Genomic DNA, 19,626 nt, shown 5'->3' with positions numbered 1-19,626 from the left:
CAGGAACTCAAGAAAATATTAGCATCTGACAATGCACAAATGAGAATGATTTGAGATGGAAAAGTTACAGTGTTGTGCTGCATTTGTTGGTGAAATCTTCTTTAACATATTCGTACTATTTATGTTAATTACTATATTACATAAATAATTTCCTTATATAATATTCATTTCATGCAACATTTGGGTCTTTTTTTCATTTTTACATTATTGAAGCCAGTAGGCATCTTGGCATGGGGCTGTTTATGAAAGTAACTCTCACAGATCTGTACTCAGCTCACTCCAGGTTTAGCCTCATTTTTCTGCCAACACATGTTCAGAAAACTGGAACTGTATGCCAGTTTAATTTTATATTGATTCTGCTTTTCTTATTGCTACAGTAAAACCCCTGGAGTCTTACACGCTGCTGGCAGCCTCCATTTTCAATCTGAAGTGTGCTGTGCCTCTTATCTCTCCCTCTGCTGGTAATGCTTGCTCTTTGGGTGCACACTGTGGAAAGAAAGCCCTACTAAAGGATCTAATACCATTTGAAAGTAAACCTCAAGTCACAGAACTCCTAATCAACAGGGATTACTCCTACATAATATACTGATTGCACCTTCTCCTCTTCAGATTTCCTCTGAAATTTTCTCTAATTCCATTAAATGCAATTAGCATGATAGCAAAATATACCTGCATTTTTCTGATTTATTTTCAGCTTATTTTCTTGTTCTATTTTGTATCTAAGTGTTGAACTTCTGCTTCTGTTGTTTTCTTTGACACAGTCACATTTAAAGTAATAAAAGTGCATCTGCTTGGAAAATCTGCAAAAAAACCTCTATAGATTGTATAAAATGTATCAGTTTGATTTTAAATTGCCATGGCAACGCTGACGTCTTCAACTTTAAATGACAGAGTTAATATTTGTGGAATGCTGCACTCATAATATATTTTGGGAAGCTGCAAAAAAGAATAAACTATTATTTTGGAATATAAACCTGAGTGACATAAGAACATGTCACCACACTTAAATTTAAACACACTGTTTACAACAAAATCACCATAGAAATAAGTCTATCTCATCTCAAAGTGTATTTGCTCAAGCTTTATGAAGAAAAAACTTCATCACGTTAATTTTGTGAATCCAACCTTCCTATAACCACAGAAACTGAGTTTGTAGGTTTAATTCAACAAACAACGCCACATACAGGCATTTCCCAAATTTCTCTTTCTAGTAAAATAACATGGTAAACACAGAGCATCAAAGACTTCTTACATATCAACACAGAATTTTTGAGGTCTGTGTTGCTGGCAGGAGAATTACGAGCAATTGTGATGAGTAAGGCAGTTCGGGCCATCTCTGAGCAATGGAAAGCCAAGCAAGAAGCAAAGAACTGACTGCTGTTCAATGGTGAGGGAGCACACTCCTTGTTTCAGCTATTTCAAATGAAAACTGCACATTTTGCTACAATCAGATATCAAGACAGATAAAACTTTATCTTCTAGCCAGTGAAATGAAATGTAAGCAAAACAAAATACCTTAAACCTCAGAATGCAGTGTTCTGAAGTACAAATGATTAGCATGTAACCCTACAGTTATCCATGTCCTCAACTTTAAGGCACAAAACAGGCTGTCCTCTACAAGTCTCCAGAGAATCATAGAATGGCCTGGGTTGAAAAGGACCTCAACGATCATTGAGTTCCAACCCCCTGCTATGTGCAGGGTCGCCAACCACCAGACCAGGCTGCCCAGAGCCACATCCAGCCTGGCCCTGAATGCCTGCAGGGATGGGGCATCCACAGCCTCCTTGGGCAACCTGTTCCAGTGCGTCACCACCCTCTGGGTAAAAAACATCCTCCTAATATCTAACCCAAACCCCCCCATCTCAGTTTAAAAACCATTCCCCCTCCTGCTATTCCTACCCACCCTTGTAAACAGCCATTCCCCCTCCTGTTTATATGCTTCCTTCAAATACTGGAAGGCCACAATGAGGTCTCTTCATTATTTATCTGGTATCCTTAGCACAAATCATAAAGAACACAAAACATTTACACAGATGTTTAGCATGTGCTGCATCTACGGGGTTCCTCATTTTCCCAGGTTTTCTTTTCTAACCTAGCTCTCACAACTTGGATTTGGTTCCACTGAACAGTTTTAACTCAGTGCCTATGCAATACACACAGAAAGCTGCTTACTGCATTCAACCAAAGCCTAGTGGAACACAGAACAAGACAAATGGAATTTTTTCTCTTGGTTTTCTGTACTAATTTTTCTACACTACACCACATGCATGCTTACATCTTCAAGTGAATGTAAAAAGCAACAACGCTCAGAGCTTTGTAAGGATGCGATCATGCCTGTTAACAAGCCCTACAAGGGCTGCCCCAGGTGAAGAAAGAACAAATTTGTTACCTAACAGCAGCAGCATCCTGCATTCTTTCAGTTTAGCTTGTAAGGCACTTGCAGACTGTTATTTTTATTTATGATGATGAAAATGCAAATAGGTACAATAGACAGGTTTGCTCAGCAAGAGAAAACGATGAGCCTGAAAGCAATTTGCCATTTTACAGATCCAAACCAAGGAAAGGCAAATTCCCTTTTTGGAAATCTATAATATCAGCACATTTCTTCAGTAAATCTGTAAATGAAGGCAGCATTACTAATGCCATTTTGTACTTTAAATAAATGTCTTAAGCATTTAAATTCATGTTATACAAACTACTGCAGAGACTTTTAAATAAAATTAGTTCATGGCCAAAATTGAAATGGTCTGATGAGCAATACAAATTAATCTTTCTTACTTGCTTTTAGTAAAACTTAATCAAAAAGCAAAAATAAAAAAATCCAGAGTAGAATTTCTGCATCCAAATAAAAGGTAATTTCTATTGAGGCACTGTTCCAGAAATCAGTCTCCATACACCCACAAGCATCTATTGATGAAATGAAAGGATTACGTACGTTTTAACAGCATGAATTTGGGAAAATTGAACTACTTATAACAGTCAAGGGCAGAAGGAACTACAGAGAAGTTGCTTAAAGCTAACAGTAGTAAGAACTGAATACTTCACACATATTTCGTATTATCAAACTGTCAGTAACAAAAATACTTTCCCATTTATTTAATTTTTTTTAGCTTTTTTGTATCCTTTAGTCAGTAAGAAGCAGTAAGACGCAAATCTGCTTTCCTTGCTGAAGAAAGTAAAAAGCAGAAATACATCAACTTCGAACTTTCGGTTTTCTTCGGCACTGCAGTCAAATTTGAAAGAGTCACATTTTAAGGCCTGCTTTTCTACACCTATGGAAAAGATTAGCGTTGTGTATTCTATTCCCATTACTCTAAAAAAAAAAAAAAAAAAAAAAAAAAAAAAAGCTTCTTCACCACTGAAAATAAAAGATATGGGGATTTTTCATTACGTTTCTAAGTTTAACGTATTAGCATGCATAGGACAGCTGTGGCAGAGGTTGTATTTACAAACCAAGAGAACTGAAGTCCGTGCTAACCTGCTGCAAACAAAAACCAAAAAGTAGCAGGGCAAGAAAATGTGAAGAACAAGAGTTTTAGATCCAGTTCTACAATATGAAGAAAGCAAAGGCAAACTGATACACTGGAATTTGCTTTTCATCTTAATTTAAAACAACCAGCATGGACTTGGCATACCTCTTTTGTCTGATCTTGGGGAGCTCCTGAAAAAGGGAGACTTTCTGGGTGGATAGATTTGTTAGGACAAGTATGGTTTGAGCACAACAGATATTTAGTCTGTGAAGCTGAACAGAAGTGAGGCATGAAGTAATGTCATATTGATCATCGTTTTCTAATGGGATTGTAGTAAAAATGCACCCTGTCCTCACTCTCCAAAAGCAGCTGTCTTGTCTGTAGCACTAACTTCCTCTATCTGAGTAGTCACACCTAAGAAATCACAACAATAACCCAACAAAAGCAGATCTGACGGATAAGATGAATGAAATTACTCAGCAGATTTTTAACAGATAGGATCTCCTTTCTCCCATCCTATGCAGGATGTCATTGCAGACCTTCAGCAGTTTCCTCCCATTGTTCTTTCGAAAGATGGCAGATTCATCTCTATGGATATGTTTCATGCCCATAAGAAGAAAATAATTTATATGTGTCAAAGAAGAATACCATGCCATCATACCAAAACTGACAACAGATGGTTGGATGCTGGAGTTCCTGCTCAACATAAAAGCTCCTTGCTCAATTGACATAGGAGAGACGCAAGATTTTTTGAAGACTGTCTCACTGAGCTCCCAGATAACAACACAGATGTACAGTGAAGTACGGGCTTATAAAGTAAATACACAAACCCACACTTCATCCTAATGCTGACCTCATAATGCTGCCAAGAACACATTCTACCCAAAGATATGGAAAACTGAGTATGCTTACAGTCAGTTAATTTAAGATAAAGACACAATTGTCGCCGGGTGAAAATCATCACATTTTGTGGAGATAAGCTATACAGAAATGATTAAACCATTTCAGAACTTAACAGAGGAGAAAAACTAGAATGTATAATGCTCCTTGTTTACAAAAACCAACCAAAAACAATAATCTTTGAAACTTACATGTGAGATTGCACGGTACTGCAGGTCATAGGCACCATGAATTATGATTTAGACAACTAAAAAAACACTGCAATTGTACACTTATACAGCAGAAAGCATAACTTCACCTTGAGCAGTAACTGACATGAAGACGTACTTCGAGCACCTGCTCTAGCTCATTTAGCCAGTAAGATGAATGAAATTACACAACAGATCTCAATCTTCCCTTAAAAGACTTAGCCAAGAGCAAGTCATGAAGGAACATGGAGATGTTGTACTGAGAGACATGGTGTAGTGGGAAATATTGGTGATAGCTGGACGGTTGGACTGGATGATCTTGGAGGTCTTTTCCAACCTTGGTGATTCTATGATTCTATGACTGCATGAAGCTCATTCTGACAAAACCACGTGAAGTAGTGCCTCTTTGTTTAGTAAGAAAAAAGAACCACAGTACAGCTGATCCAAAGTTACTGCAAACTTTAGAGCCATCATAAACCAAAAAAAAAACCTAAAAAAAAACCAGATACATAAACCAGGAAGCACTCTTCCAACATTACTAAGAAATATTATCCTAAAACAAATGAACAAACAAAAAAATAGAACGAAAAACACTGAACTCAGCTGTACACTGCACTGCACAGACTATTTTACATTGCAAAAATCGATCTCCAGCAATAGCTAAATGTTTGGAGAAAAACTCCTATAACTGACACTCCTGCTACAAATCTGCAGCTCTCAGCAATTCTCCTAATGCGGAGGAGAACTCTCTCAGCATGTGGAAATCCTGTATTCGTATTTCCATATTCAATAATTACCAATGAAACTGCAGTTTACAATTGCCATATCCTCTCTCCTCCTGCTCACAGTAACAGCCCCCAAAGTATCTTGTGCTCTACAAGTTCTACAGTTTCCTTCATTTACTGCTTGAATGAAAACCTCCATCATGTTAAGCATGATTTGATATAGAAGCAATTGCTTTCTATGACAATTTTATATTAATTGTCACTTCTTTTTACATACATACCAGTCACCTTCTCCCCACCCAAGCTGAAAAAATGTTAGGTATTATTCAAATGCCCACCATTCTGTGCCTTTGACCAGACTTGAGTATCCTTCAAGTATGGGAACATCACCAGTACACTGTAGTAGTATTACACACTTTAAGTTGGTCATAAATTCCCATCTTTCAAAATCCCCTAAATTGTGTTTATCTTTTCAGTCACACTGGTGCTGAGATGGTGCCTGCAGGCTCACAACTATTCTCGAATGAAACAGTAACAGCCTGCGGTGCTACATGCACAGCTGAGTTTCACCCAGCTTCATCATTCATTTATGATGAGAGGTAATGACTAAAGTTGTAGTAAGGGGGGTACAGGTTAGATGTTAGAAAAAATTCCTCTCAGAAAGAGAGGTGAGGCATTGGAACGGGCTGCCCAGGGAGTCATTGTCCCCAGAGGCATTCAAGAAAAGAATAAACGTGGCAGTAAGGTTTAGAGGGCATGGTGGTGATGAGTTGACAGTTGGGCCGGATGATCTTAGTGGTCTTTTCCAACCTTAATGAGTCTACGACTATCACCACTCTACATGCATCAGTCCTGACCTTCATCTGAATGAGCTGTCCAAATACCTATGATGGGATCTCTTTCTCTGTATTTTAGAGGTCTACAGCACAATCTTGTGTGCCTGAGCTAATTTTCCTAATTCCTTTTATACCCGTAAAATCATTCAGCAGGCGCTCAAAATAGGACAGATGACTCACACCACTCAAATACATACTTCCCTCCAGTGACTTTCTGAAGTGAATCTCAAGGAGCAGTTCAGATGTAAGCTCTAAAATGCTTTTTGTTTTGAATTCCTCAGTTTTTTACAGTGAGCTTTAGTTTTAACAACTTGAATAACTATGTAACAATAACAAAATGTCAGAAGTATCCCTCCTTCCAGATGGTTTCTGTGCATGTTGAACAGAAGAGACTATTATGGAGCCCACCACTAACCTCCTTTTATAATAAAAATTAAATATTTATTCCTGCCTTCTCTTTTCTATTTAAAGAATGCAATTGCTGTTGCCACCCTTTAGTCCTCAGCACCATGGATGAATAAAGGCTGCACTCAGCAGTTCCTCATTCACCAACGTTATGTCTGACTGTTTCCAGATCACTTGAGTGAGGACCACTTGGTTTTAGTCCTTTGTCATTATTCCTCTCGAGCTCAAGTTTGGTTTTAAAATGACGGATTTTTATATAACTAAATTCCATTTCACTGATACTACTGAGACAATTAATCATTTATTCTCCATGAATTTATTCCCTCATGCAAAGGAAACTCTTTGTAGTTGTAACCATTTATAGTTAACGCTAGAAACAAGGACATCTAGGTTGGAAAAGGCCTTCAAGATCAAGTCCACCACTAAACCATGCTCCTAAATTCCACATCCACAATCTCTTAAAATACATCCAGGAATCACGACTCTACCACTTCCACAGGCAGCCCTCTTCAATGCCTAACCTTTCTAACCATGAAGAAATTGTTCATGATATCCATTCCAAACCTCTCCTGGTGCAACTTGAGGCTTTTTCCTCATGTCCTATCACTTGTCACCTGAGAAAATGCCTGAGAAAAGAGACCGACACCTTTCTCACTGCAACTTCTTCTCAGGTAGCTGTAGGAGCGACGCGGCCCCCCCTCAACCTCCTCTTTCTCAAGCTAAAAAGCCCCAGTTCCCTCAATTGCTCTTCAAATGCAAGTACTTCACTAGTTCTTCTCTCAAGCAGGTACCTTTCCTAAAAGCTCTATTTACACCTTGATGGGTTCCTTTTTAACATAACATTTCAGCAGGCAGCATCCAGTGAGTCTAATCCCTGTTTTTTTTTTTTTTACTTTAGCAGACTCAAAATATTGAGTCAATGTAATTCCCTCAAGATCCTTTTTCAATCTTTCTTATCAAAGCTTACTTCCACAGCTTGCTGGGCTCAGGCTCTTTTCCATTCCTCTTACCTACATGTGGCAAGCACTTTACTTTTCTGTTCAGCCATACTTAGACTTATTTATAATAAAAGTTTTATCCCATTTTGGGAAGGTATTCTCCCCTTAAACTGTTTTGTCAGTGGCCTGTATTTGCAGTTAACATTTAGTGCTGGAATTTCTTAACAGCCTGCAAGCATCTTCTCTGCAGCAGAATTTCCAGGTCATAGCCTGAACCAGCAGTTGAACAGCAGGTGAAAAGGTGTGGCTAACCCAGAGAGCTCTGGTGTAAGCAATGCATGTGAGTGACTCGAAGGGCTGGAGCTTGGATGCATCCCTCCTAACCTTCATTAATGGGTTAGAAGCTGAGGGAGCAGCATCTCTCTGGATAGAGACTGCACTCTGCTTGGGCTGTCATTGGCTCACCCCTTCTAATTACCAATTTCCCTTCTTTTTTACTTGCTATTGCTGTGGTGCTTGTATCCTATTAGAAGGCACTATCATCATCTTCTTTTGTCAAATAATACTTAAAAAAAAAGAAGAAAAAAAAAAAAAAACAGATACACACATTTCTCAGAGAAGTCCAAATGGTCTTTTAGGTGCATTCAGAAGAATCCAAACAAATGAATATTTCTGGCTTTGGGAGCAATCACCATTAAGACTAAGATCTGATAGCATCTTCAGGAGCTCCGAAGAGGGAGTTTTACTGATACCAAACTCAGCAAAAATGAATTAGTCTGGTTATTCTTTTCAGAGACATGAAAATATCAGTCCACAAACATTTAAGCAAGCCTGTGAACTACTTTGTGGAAGCAGTCATGTGAAGGCATCAGACAAAACACACGGCAAATTAAGCATGCTAATGGTAATTTCAGTTTCAATACTGATTTAGGAATTTACCTTCAGTACTCAGATTTGAACCATTTATTTTAAAATCCAGCTACATATGTATATTTTTTTTCATAAACACGCAAAGCACCACCATTTCTCATGAAAGATACCTTATCTAAAGAAAATAATTAAAGGAGAGAAGATAATACAAATAATAAGCTTTTTGAGTTATACACTGACTATTTCTCTTTGCTGTTCTTATTAGCATATGAGAACAGTACGAAGTTCTACCGTGTCCTTATATTTTCATTCACTTTTCCACATTTGCATGGTGATGACATGTATTGTAAGTAACATCTTGCAAAAGTACAAGGGTTTTCAAGCAAAATTTTATATATTAGGTGAGTTTTTTGGCAGGGAGGGTGAAGAAGGAGACAAAACAAGTCATTTTTGGCACCAACACATCTATTTAAAACTGGATCGTAAGGGCATTTCGCCCACTCCCCCCACGTCAGGATGCTAGTGGGACAGAATGAGAGGTACCAGAAGCAGTTGAATTAGATGCATAAACCACAGTACTATCTAAAGCTCTGATAACCTCTCCAGAAGAACTTCCTGCCAGAAGGTTTATCACAACAGATTAAATATTTTCTACTGGACATTATCTGACTCTTTCAAGTAACACCATAAGAATGAGCAAATAAAATAACACCAAGCAAATACAAAGCCACTTTTTTGGTACTCCCCTGGATTCTAAGCACTAAGAAAATGCTGCTTGTATTCATCATTAATTCGGGGAAAACAGACTTTGCTGTGCATTTAAAAAAAATTAACATACAGCACACTCAGAGAATTTATCTCAGAAGTTTAAAAGAAACAGGCAGAACGATCAGCTCATGAAGGAACTGAACCATCGTATGTCCTGCATGCACACAGGTTTCCATGACTTGAGAACATCAAAGCAACAAACCTAGCGCAGTGAGACTCTATTGCCTTCTCAACACTTCTGACTGTAAAATGCTCATAAACCCTTGCCTTACCTTTGATGCCATACGCATGAACAGTGCATTCTGATCTTCTGCTGTTCTCATTTTCTCATTTTTGACTAAATCCTGAAGGCTCATACTGTCATCATCCTGAAAATATCTTACTCTTTCTTTATCTACATGAGTCGTGACCTGGAAACAAACAATGAAAATAAATATTAATCTAGTGAGAAAGATCAAGTATGAAATTCAGACCCCCAGTAATTTCAGCAAGTTTAAAGAATGAGGGATCAAGCTAAACATATCTGAAACAACTGCACTTGCTACTTCATTTGACCTAAGGAAAGGAGGGTTTTCCATTTTCTTCAGTTGTTTCAGTATGCCTAGGTAAAAATACTGCCTACATCTCTTATATCCTCAGGCTGACAGAGCTTACCACTCTGGAAAGATGCAGAATAATTCACTAAAACAGCTCATCAGTTCACAAAGATGGAATATTTTAAACAATAATTTCCATTATCTGTTTTTAAACTGTAGTTTAAAACAAACAAACAAACAAACAAGCAATTACAAACACTACTGAAAATTTGCATAAACGTGTATAAATTTGTATAAATGTGATAGCTCCACCATCTTAGAGTGCACAAAGAAACAGTTTGCCCTTCAGAGCAGAACTAAGCTAAGTACTGAAAAAGGATATGGTAGGATATGGTCATTAACCATATGCCAAAGGTGGCATCTTTCCAAGACAAAACCAATAGGAGGATTACAAATAATTCCTTATCCCCTGTATATTTCACTCCTTCATAGCACTATTGCAAACTGATCTGTCTTACCAATCAAGTACATACTAGAAATATAGAGGTACTGGATGCTCCCCCAGCCCCAAGATCAAATAGTTTACCATTGGCAAGCAAATATGCAAATGATAAAATGCTGCTCCAGCTTCCAAGATTCACACACTCCAAACACTTTCCTGTTAAGGTTACGTCATAACTTTTCTTACCATCAGCAGCATTTTTTATCAGGAAAAAAGGGAAATTAGTCACGGACACTATCTTAGAAGTATCCAGCTCTGCTAGACTTTACTATTTACAAATAGTTTATGTAACATAAACTATTTAGCTAAGAGACTGTAAGAATTTGAAAAAGAGAAAAAAAGACATTTGATAATACATTTAAATAAGCCTTAGAGTGGTCCACAGGGAAATGTAAATCTGAAAATAAACTTAATATACACTTAATAAACATGTACTCTATCACTTAATTACAATCATCATCTGAAGGGAACTTTTAACTACCTATTGACATTCTGATAAGACACTCACATTGACTATTGCATCATACAAGTGCATCTACAAAATCATTTTTGAATTATACTCCTTAATACTCACTTCTATAAAACTTACCATCTTCCTCTTTCTCCGTCCTCCTTTAGGCTCCTGTGGCTCAGTTGATGCAGTCACAGGCCATGCCCTTCCACTCTGATCTGTTCTGACAAGGATCACTTGCTCATCTTCTTGATGACTTGAGGCCTGTAACAGGTTTTAAGATATACTTTAAAACAGAGGTTAAAAAACAGACAAAAAAACAAAAGAAACACCTAATCCCACATTAAATAAACAATTTAAACCCTAAAGATTAAAGAACAAATTATTTTCTTTTTGTGTGTTTATTTTAATTATAAGAAGGTACTATTACATTACACACAGTGAAAATGAACAGGATATTGAAAATGTATCCAACCAGTCAAGTCCAGAGTAAACATGTTTTTCTAAAAAGAATTAATCTTCTATTCTTGGTTCTTTCTCATAAAACCTCATTCCCAAAAGGAACACAATGCTTCTGAATACTTCAACAGAGAATATTAAATTAATTTATACAACCAACCCAATGGTGTACTCCTGAAAAACATCTGTTGTTCTGAACATTGTTAAGAAAAATGAGCACTTAACTTTCTGGAACAAAAAAAAATAATAATAATAATTAAAAAAAAAGAATAAAAAATAAAAATGTGAGAGCTTCTTGATTACACTAGACAACAAAGATATTTAGGGAAGAGATGATGAAATTAGAGCAAAAAGGGGACATCACTAACTCTGGTGATATTAGGACAGCCTTTGTCAAGTCATATAAGCAACCTTATTAATCTCAATTTGAAGCTACCTTCCACTGTCCAACTGATGCATCTACTTTACATGTGCCATTCCTCCCTAACAAAAGCCTGTTCCAGAAACCCCAATCAAAACAGAAAGTTCTGGAGTATGCAGACTCAAACAGCTTATATTTCACAGGAATAGGCACACAGAGGTAGAAGCTGTGGAGAAAAAAACTGTCTAGATATACTAAACTTTCCACGTCCGTACCACCAAAGGCAGACCTCACTTTTGGCACTGCAAATTAAGCTGTCCAAGGCTGACCTGGCTCGAATAAGGATGGAGAAGAGGAGCACTTTGCACACACTTTTTCAGAACAGTTGTTTTCTCTCTCCTGGGAAGGACCAGGGGAAAAGAGGTGATTAACTGCAATAGGGAAAAAGGTTGTGCATCTCTAGATGAAAAAAGTACAAGAAGATGAAGAAAGACTATAGAATGAGGGGAATAGAGCAGGATGTACTTCCAACTTAAATGGATGACAGATGCAAAAGGAGTGTTCTATGTATGACAAGCAGGTAACCAGTACAAAGAAGTCAGGTAAAGCCACCAGGGCAATAAATTCCAACCGGCTCCCATTTACACAACATGAGATAATGCTGAGGACAAACATTAAGGTGTAACACACTGAAGTCAGCACTTACAGGGTTTGTCAGCCTGGTTTTTTTTGTTCAGAGTGTCCTGACACAGGACACAGAGACTGACCATGACATCTTTAGATTTAATATTCCAGAGAACTGACAAGGCACACAAGACAGTAATCCTTAACTTCAGAAGTTTTTTTTAATAAAAAGATAATAAAAATGGTGAAGTGCTCCACCCAAGGGAAATTCAAAGGCGCGTATTATGAACAAAGATGAATCCAATACATCAGATGTGCCAGGCATGATTATTCTGAAGATTAAAGCAGTTACTAGAGCTGAAAACATCCTTCAGAAGACAAACTCTTGTCTAAATATAACTTTGAAAAGTTTTAAATATAAATTGTAGAAGTATATTGTACCTTACAAAAAAAAATGCAAGGCAAAAATTCATTTGGAAGAGGCTCTTATTAATACACAAACTATTTCTCAACTTCAGAAGTAGAAAGCTTTCTGATGGAAAAATAGGAAATGATCAGGTGGCTACTGCAGTATGAAAAGATGGCAAATGAGTTAAAAAAAAAAAAACAGTGTTCCTTTTCCACTTAAAAAAAAAAAAAAAAGAATCATTTTCAAACCAAAATGTCAGAAAAGTTTTTCAAGAAAGCTTCCATAAAAAATGATTGTCTCTGGAGTTTCCAAAACAATTCCAAAGGATACATCCACATACTTGGCACTCACTGTATCACTTACGTAGGACTCAGTACAAAGACAGCAGATACAAAGACCACCACAAGCTCTGCATTTTCACCAGCTATGAACAACAGCCTGCATGCCATTCCCTAAAAGCCTTCACAGGTGCAGGTGACCCACTGCTGCTGTCACCACAGCTGAAACGCACCACGTGCCACCTCACTGTGCTCACACCAACTGCTTGGCCTCCACAGACATTCAGCAAGCGTCAGTGAATGTCAATGGGTGCCATGTTTTCCACATGAAGGAACTGGGAGACACCTTTGCTACATAGGCACTCCCACCTCAGGTGCCATTTTGTCAGACTGTCCCTCTGCTGCCATCTGTTGCACAGCAACAACATAACACAACATCGGTGGGAAGTTTCAACCTCTACTGCCATACCACCAGCATCTATCTGCCTCTGACATGGTGGGCCAATATCATAAAATAGGAGGCATCTCTTTCAGAGCAGTCCTTGTGCTATTAAAGTTTGTAAGGTGAAGTAATGACTCTTAGCAGAGCCAGTCTTTTCTGAGGAGCTTAAAGGCATGCAGTTATCTAGCTGAAAGAGCATGCTGAGAACTTTTATCTGTTTAACTATTGTCAGTTATCTCATTAACTCTGGAACGCACAATCAAATCTCATACGTAACAACCACTAGCATTCTTTACCCCCTGCTCTCATATCCTCTGTTGATTTTCAACTTTTTGCATTCCCATGACTATATGACACAGTATATGCTAAGACCCGTTCGTCACAGCACAAGAGTAATGACTTTCCTTCCTTCTCACACTCCGTGAAACCATCCAGAAGACTTCACAAATATTCCCAGGAACTGCACCATCTTTCAGAAAAGAGGCATTAATTATCTTCTTGTGCTTTATATAGAGACACACTTTGAGAATGGATTTTGCTTCTGTTTTAACTTGCTTTTAGAATCCAGAAAGCATATTTATCCCTTCATAAAGTGGCATGGCATTCCGTGCTGTTAGAAAGCTTACTTTAAATCTCCCAGCTTTCCAAATGACTTCAACTACATCACACTATATTATAAATACAAAATAGATGGCTATATCAATGTATTAATTTTTCCTGGATAGTTATTGTCAGATAAATAACATCTTAGAAGTACAATACAAACTTTTAAAATACATGTTGAAGTAGATTAAATATTATATATACTATTATATGTTAAAGTTGAAACTGCAGAAGAGATTCAGTCCCCATTCCTGAGCCATGTGATGATCAGTACACAGGCAATGCAACTTACAACCCTAACAAGCAACGTTTGGGTGAATTTACTGAACTAGACTGTAATTCTTTGTTGCCATTAATGAAGGAACATGAATTTCTAGTTCAGGCCAATTAAACATGCAAAGTACAAAGCACTTCTCAAAAATATACAAGACGCTACAGAGTAATTAATACCCAAGTGAATGAAACAATGAGAAAGATAAATGCTTAAAATTAAATAATAAAATGCAGTTCAATAGAAGATTTTTTAACTCTCCTGAGATGCTGTCTGTTCCGTAATCTAGTAAGAAGAAATGGAAAAAGCTTTGCCTCCATACATGCAGGGACATTCAAGTGCCTAAACAAAGGGAGGGCCATCATCCGAGACAGTATCCGCTTAATTGGAACTGGGCTTCAGTATTAGCAGTCAGGAGAATAAAATACATTTTAAGAGGCAGCACACTGCAGGATTGAGAGCTGTGCAAGCCAGGAAAAACAAACTTTTTTTTTTTAATTACTGAGCAAACAAAAAGCTAGAGACTGTGTGAAACAAGTTGTCTGCACATCCTTACTAAGCGCTACACTGGAGTGGGACCGGCACAGTGTAACAAGGGAAATACAAAACTTGCCAATGTCTTCAATAAAGACAAACCACAACCACCACACCAGCTCTTTGCTTGCAGAAAATTAGGTGCTGAACTAATTTGTTGTATAACCTGTTTATTTCTCTTACAGTCTATGGCCAATGGAAATGCCTTGAATCCATTATCTCTAATTGGTCTAAGGGTTTCTCAGCATGCTGGACTACAGCTAGCTGTTTCTTCCATCCTCTGTCTCCTATTATTTTCAATCGTTTTCTCCATTTTCAATCAATCTTTTTCTGACTCCTCAGATTGTGATTACGCACAATCACTGGAGTTTCCAGAAGGATGTGGCAGCCCTGCTCAGGCTCAATGGTTACTTTATTTGTAACCATTTTTATGAGCAGAGCTCACCAGTGTATTCATTGCTCTGAGTGCCCACTAAGTAAGTTTCAAGGTACCCAGGCTACTCCTCATTTGTTGTGAATACCTGAACCACCCACTTCAAAGGTAATAGCTAATAAATTGACAGATACAGCATTCTCCTAACAAGACCCAGGTTTGCATCTCACAACAAGAAGTTAAAATGGTCACAGGTCCATACAGCAGACAATAGTATAAATTATACATCTTTGATTTGGGTTCCTACAGAGAAGAACAAAAGAAAGGAAGATGAAGGGAAATAGCAGAACGAGGAAGTAAGAGCAAGCTTCAGCCCAGGTTAGAAATTCAGTGTTTTGGTAAACCAGCAATCAGCATCAATGACCAACTTCTAGAAGTACCAGATGAATGCTTAAAGATTAAAAAAAAAAAGGTATTGTTTTTTGTTTTGTTTTGTTTTAATGAGATCAAGAATAATTAGCAACTTGCATTTAATAAAGGAGAAAAAGCAGAAAATCTAATGCAGGCTGTAACACCAGGCCAAAGTATCCAACAGAATATCTTTATTAGGTTCTGCTATGTTTATACATAAAGCGTGAGATGAAAAAAAAACAACAACGTAGGTCCTAATTCATAAGTGAAAGCATTCATTATTACAAAAGGATTAGACACATAACTGCTAATTTATCTCTTTTTTAATCCAGTTGGTGACATCAGTTAATAACATGTTATGTAAAAATCCAATTTTGTCTTATAAAATTGTTTGCCCTTTAAATTCAATTTTTTGTTCTTGTATTCTGAAAAATGGAATTTCATCTAAACTGCTCATTGCTCAGAACAACAAACCTGACTGCCTTGTTCATTTCCTCTTGATACTGAACGCCTCCAATCAACCCTGCATTCAACAGTTGTTCTGTTTGCCCTCAGTACTCAGAGCATCTTTGAGATAAGATTATCAGAATAACATCTCATGAATAGAATGAACAAGCATACAGCCTAAAATCAAAATCAGAAGGCTTCGTATTACCAGCTTCTGGAATTAAGATTAGGACTTAGAAACGTTTACCCAACAGCAGTTTGCACTACGTCCTGTAATGAGAGCCTAACAGGGAAAACTGAAGAGATTAAGCCTAGGAAGAACAATATCAGATGTTAGCAAGCCATATAACCTTGCAAATATAGTTCCAGTAAAAGGTTTGAAGATGCAGTTCAATATTTCAAATTGCTAGCTGTATTTTGAAAGAGTCTTATAAACAACATAACTGCCGCTGCAGCATGGGATGTAGAAAAAGGAAATAAAAACAATAATGACTAGGCACATTGTTTCTATAGCAAGAACATCAGATACAAAACATAAATACACAGACCATAAAAAGAAAGGTCTTGCAGCATATTGATTCTTCAGGCTGCAAATTTCTGTTTCATCTTATCAGAGACAGAAATGTAATATAAGACTCAGAATGCGATAATGTACTGAAACTAGTATGATATTTTATTTCATTTAGCTACTAATACAATTTCTCCTGTACTTTTTAAATACAAAATTCAATTTCCTGAAAATTACATTTAGGAAGTTAAGAAAGTTTGTCTTAATATGTTTTTGTAGTATAAAGAATTGTTTAACCTTCTGCAGCTGACATGAACAAGAGTTTTCAGGAAATACTCTCACCAGAAGCTGCATACACCTATTATTTTTTAAAAGTCACTCTAATGCTGTTAAAGTTCTTCTGCAAACATATGCCTACTTTATTATTCCTTGATCTAGTTATAACTCTTCAGCACGCTGCGTGAAGAAAAGCTTTTGCTGAAGACACAATGGCACAGCCATCCTGCACAGGAGATTCACGTGTGATGGAACAGCACCAATTAGAAATTAAAATGCACTGAGAACATTTGAGATGCAGCTGGCCAAAATCTATTTGCTACTGCACCCCACATTATCTGAATCTCCAAATGAAATCACAGATTTTTACTGTATATTTAGCAAGGGTCATTAGACCCCAGCATCCTAAGTCTCACACACGTGTTTCAGATGTATTCTTCCAAGAGTTTTAAGCAATTTTTAAACGGCCCTCTATCTAGATAAGTCAAAGAGATTTACTACAAGTGAATTTAACTTCTACACTGGATATGGCATAATGAAAGGCCATTCAATTCCATAAAATTAAAAAATGTTACAGGTAAGCTTTGATAAGCAAATATTTTCACTGCAGAAAAATAAATCGCTTCTATATCCTCTATTCTCAATCATGAAATTGAACACGATGGCACACCTGCAATTTCAAATGTTAATTTTAAGGGCTTGGGGCGTCGTTGTTTCATTTTTCTAAACATCACATCTGAAGTACTGACTGTATTTCACCCCTCCTTCGTATTGTGTTCACACTTATTAACTAATGCTTAAGTTTTCTGCTTATAAAACACTTGTATACTACATTCTTGATACTATAAAGATTTTCACTCCAAGATAAAAGGAGCTAAATTAAGAAGCATCTTTTCCTTCCTTCGTAACATTCCTTCCATCTGTGAGATGTGTAATGGGCTGGAAAGTGTTATCATTGCCTGGAGGCAACAGGTTGCCTAGAAAAAAAACGTCTCCCTTAAAGCAGTACAGCGTTAGTCAGATACATATGGTAAAGTGGAATACAATGCCTGCCACAACTCTAGGGATCTAATTGCTCTAGGGATACCTTGTCCAACAGTCTTCACACAAGCGCCACACCTGCTTCATCAGAAAAAAAAAAAATAAATAACAGATTTTGAGTTTTTTGCTCTATATTGTAGAAATATAAATCAAATGTTTTATTCCTTATAACTTAAATATAGTCATCGAATGAATCATATCAGACTGAAGGCAGCTGCATTTTCACAGAAAACTGTTATTCAAATGAAGATTGACTATGCTGCAGTCATTCATGTTTTCCTTACAATTTATCTCAAGTGTGTAATAGAAAAGTCAGTATTTGCTTTTCTGCTTTTCAGAACATCACTCTCACCTTTTAAATATTCTCTGATAGTATATATTCTACCATGCTGTTTTGCTTGAAGAACCACCTTTTACTTTTCACTCAATTTTGTATTCCTTTTTGTATTATAAACACAATTCATCATTATTAAAAACTGTCTCTAGCAATCACCCAGCAGAGATTACTTTCTGTTTCCTGCATACTGATTAAGTGCTATGGAACCCAGTAACAGGCTTAGGGCTCAGAAGGGGTCTTTTCGTTCGTTTGAAATTTCCTCAAAAGGCACAGCTATTTTCAACTCCAAGTACAAGATGTATATAAGATTTTTGTAAGATGCAAACACACTTCCTTCATCCATCACCACGAAAAGAATCCTAGATTTACCTAAATTTGTATTGTGTCAATGTATTTTCTGATTAAAAAAACACAAACACAGTTAAGCAAACTTTTAGCAACACAAAAGCAGAATATTTTTCATTGAGCAGATTTGACTAATTCTTATGCAGGAACAGTACTAAAGCAAGTGTGAAAAAATAGAAGTTACTTTTTAAATACTGAAGCCTTCACAATTTTCTGCTGTCTTTACATTCAGTAAGCACTCACTGTCCTCATCTATCCTAAAGCAGAAACACTGGCACAGCAGTCTTCATTATAGTTTCAGTAGGGTTTAAATGGCCATAAAAAAATTAAACACAGGAATTTGAACATAAGCACCACTTAATTCCATCTAAAATTAAAATGAAGGTTAGCCCAAATGCTGCTTTGGCATATTCACACAGTTTGTTCCTGGTTTTTCAGTTTTTTTGTGTTTTTTTTTTTTTTTAAATTTCCATTGACTCTGAAGGTTTCCTTGTGCTGAAATGTAAAGACAAAACAAGCTACATTTTTAATCCACCTAAGCCTTTCTTTGTTTATACAGTGTTGCTGTATACATGCAGTCCAAATCTAGTGCAGTCCAACATCTCTCTCACTGGAGCTGACCACACAAAGCCAGCCATGCATTTTGCAATTAGTGCATGTAGTCACAGCCTTGCCATTAATGTCACATGCAGTCTCCACCCCAGGAAAACTATAGAAACACAGAATCACCAAGATAGGAAAAGACCTCTAAGACCATCCAGTCCAATCATTCACCTACCACAAATATTTCCCCTCTCAATCATGTCTGTCAGTACAACATCTAAATGTCTGTCAAACACCTTCAAGGGACAGTGACTCCACCACTTCCCTGGGCAGCTCATTCCAGCACCCCGACCACTCTTTTGTAAAAGCAACTTTTTCCTGATACCCAACATGAACCTCCTCTGGCACAACTTGAAGCCACTCCCTCTAGACCAGGCTCTAGTTACATGGGAGAAGATGCTGATCCACCCTGCCACAGCTACTTTCAGGTAGTTGTAGAGAGTGCTAAAAGTCTCCCCCGAGTCTCCAAGCCTCCAGACTAAACAATCTCAGTTCCCTCAGCCACTCCCCATTAAGATTTGCACTCTTGACCTCTCACCAGCTTCATTGCCCTTCTCTGGAAACACTACATGGCCTCAATGTCTTTCTTGTAATGAGGGACCCAAAACTGAACACAGTACTCAAAGTATGACCTCACCAGAGTTGATGGTCACTTCCCTGCTCCTGTTGGCAGCGCTATTTCTGATAAAAGTCAGGATGCCATTGGCCTTCTTGA

General features: G+C 37.4%; 1 protein-coding gene across 1 annotated transcript in view; it reads right to left on the bottom strand.

Moving 5' to 3' along the window:
- CWF19L2 (CWF19 like cell cycle control factor 2) overlaps positions 1 to 19,626 on the bottom strand; it is a 63,294-nt gene that overhangs the window by 16,601 nt on the left and 27,067 nt on the right. The window contains exons 11-12 of the mRNA XM_042839286.1: positions 10,728 to 10,853; positions 9,373 to 9,510 (exon numbers count right to left, since the gene is read on the bottom strand). Coding sequence (XP_042695220.1) covers positions 9,373 to 9,510; positions 10,728 to 10,853 — 264 coding nt within the window. The remainder of the gene's footprint in view (positions 1 to 9,372; positions 9,511 to 10,727; positions 10,854 to 19,626) is intronic.

Source organism: Centrocercus urophasianus, unplaced genomic scaffold, assembly GCF_019232065.1.
Source record: "Centrocercus urophasianus isolate 14NV4802_14NV808 unplaced genomic scaffold, USGS_Curo_1.0 seq_9, whole genome shotgun sequence".
NCBI classification, from domain to species: domain Eukaryota; kingdom Metazoa; phylum Chordata; class Aves; order Galliformes; family Phasianidae; genus Centrocercus; species Centrocercus urophasianus.
This window is presented reverse-complemented; position numbering and strand designations above follow the sequence as displayed.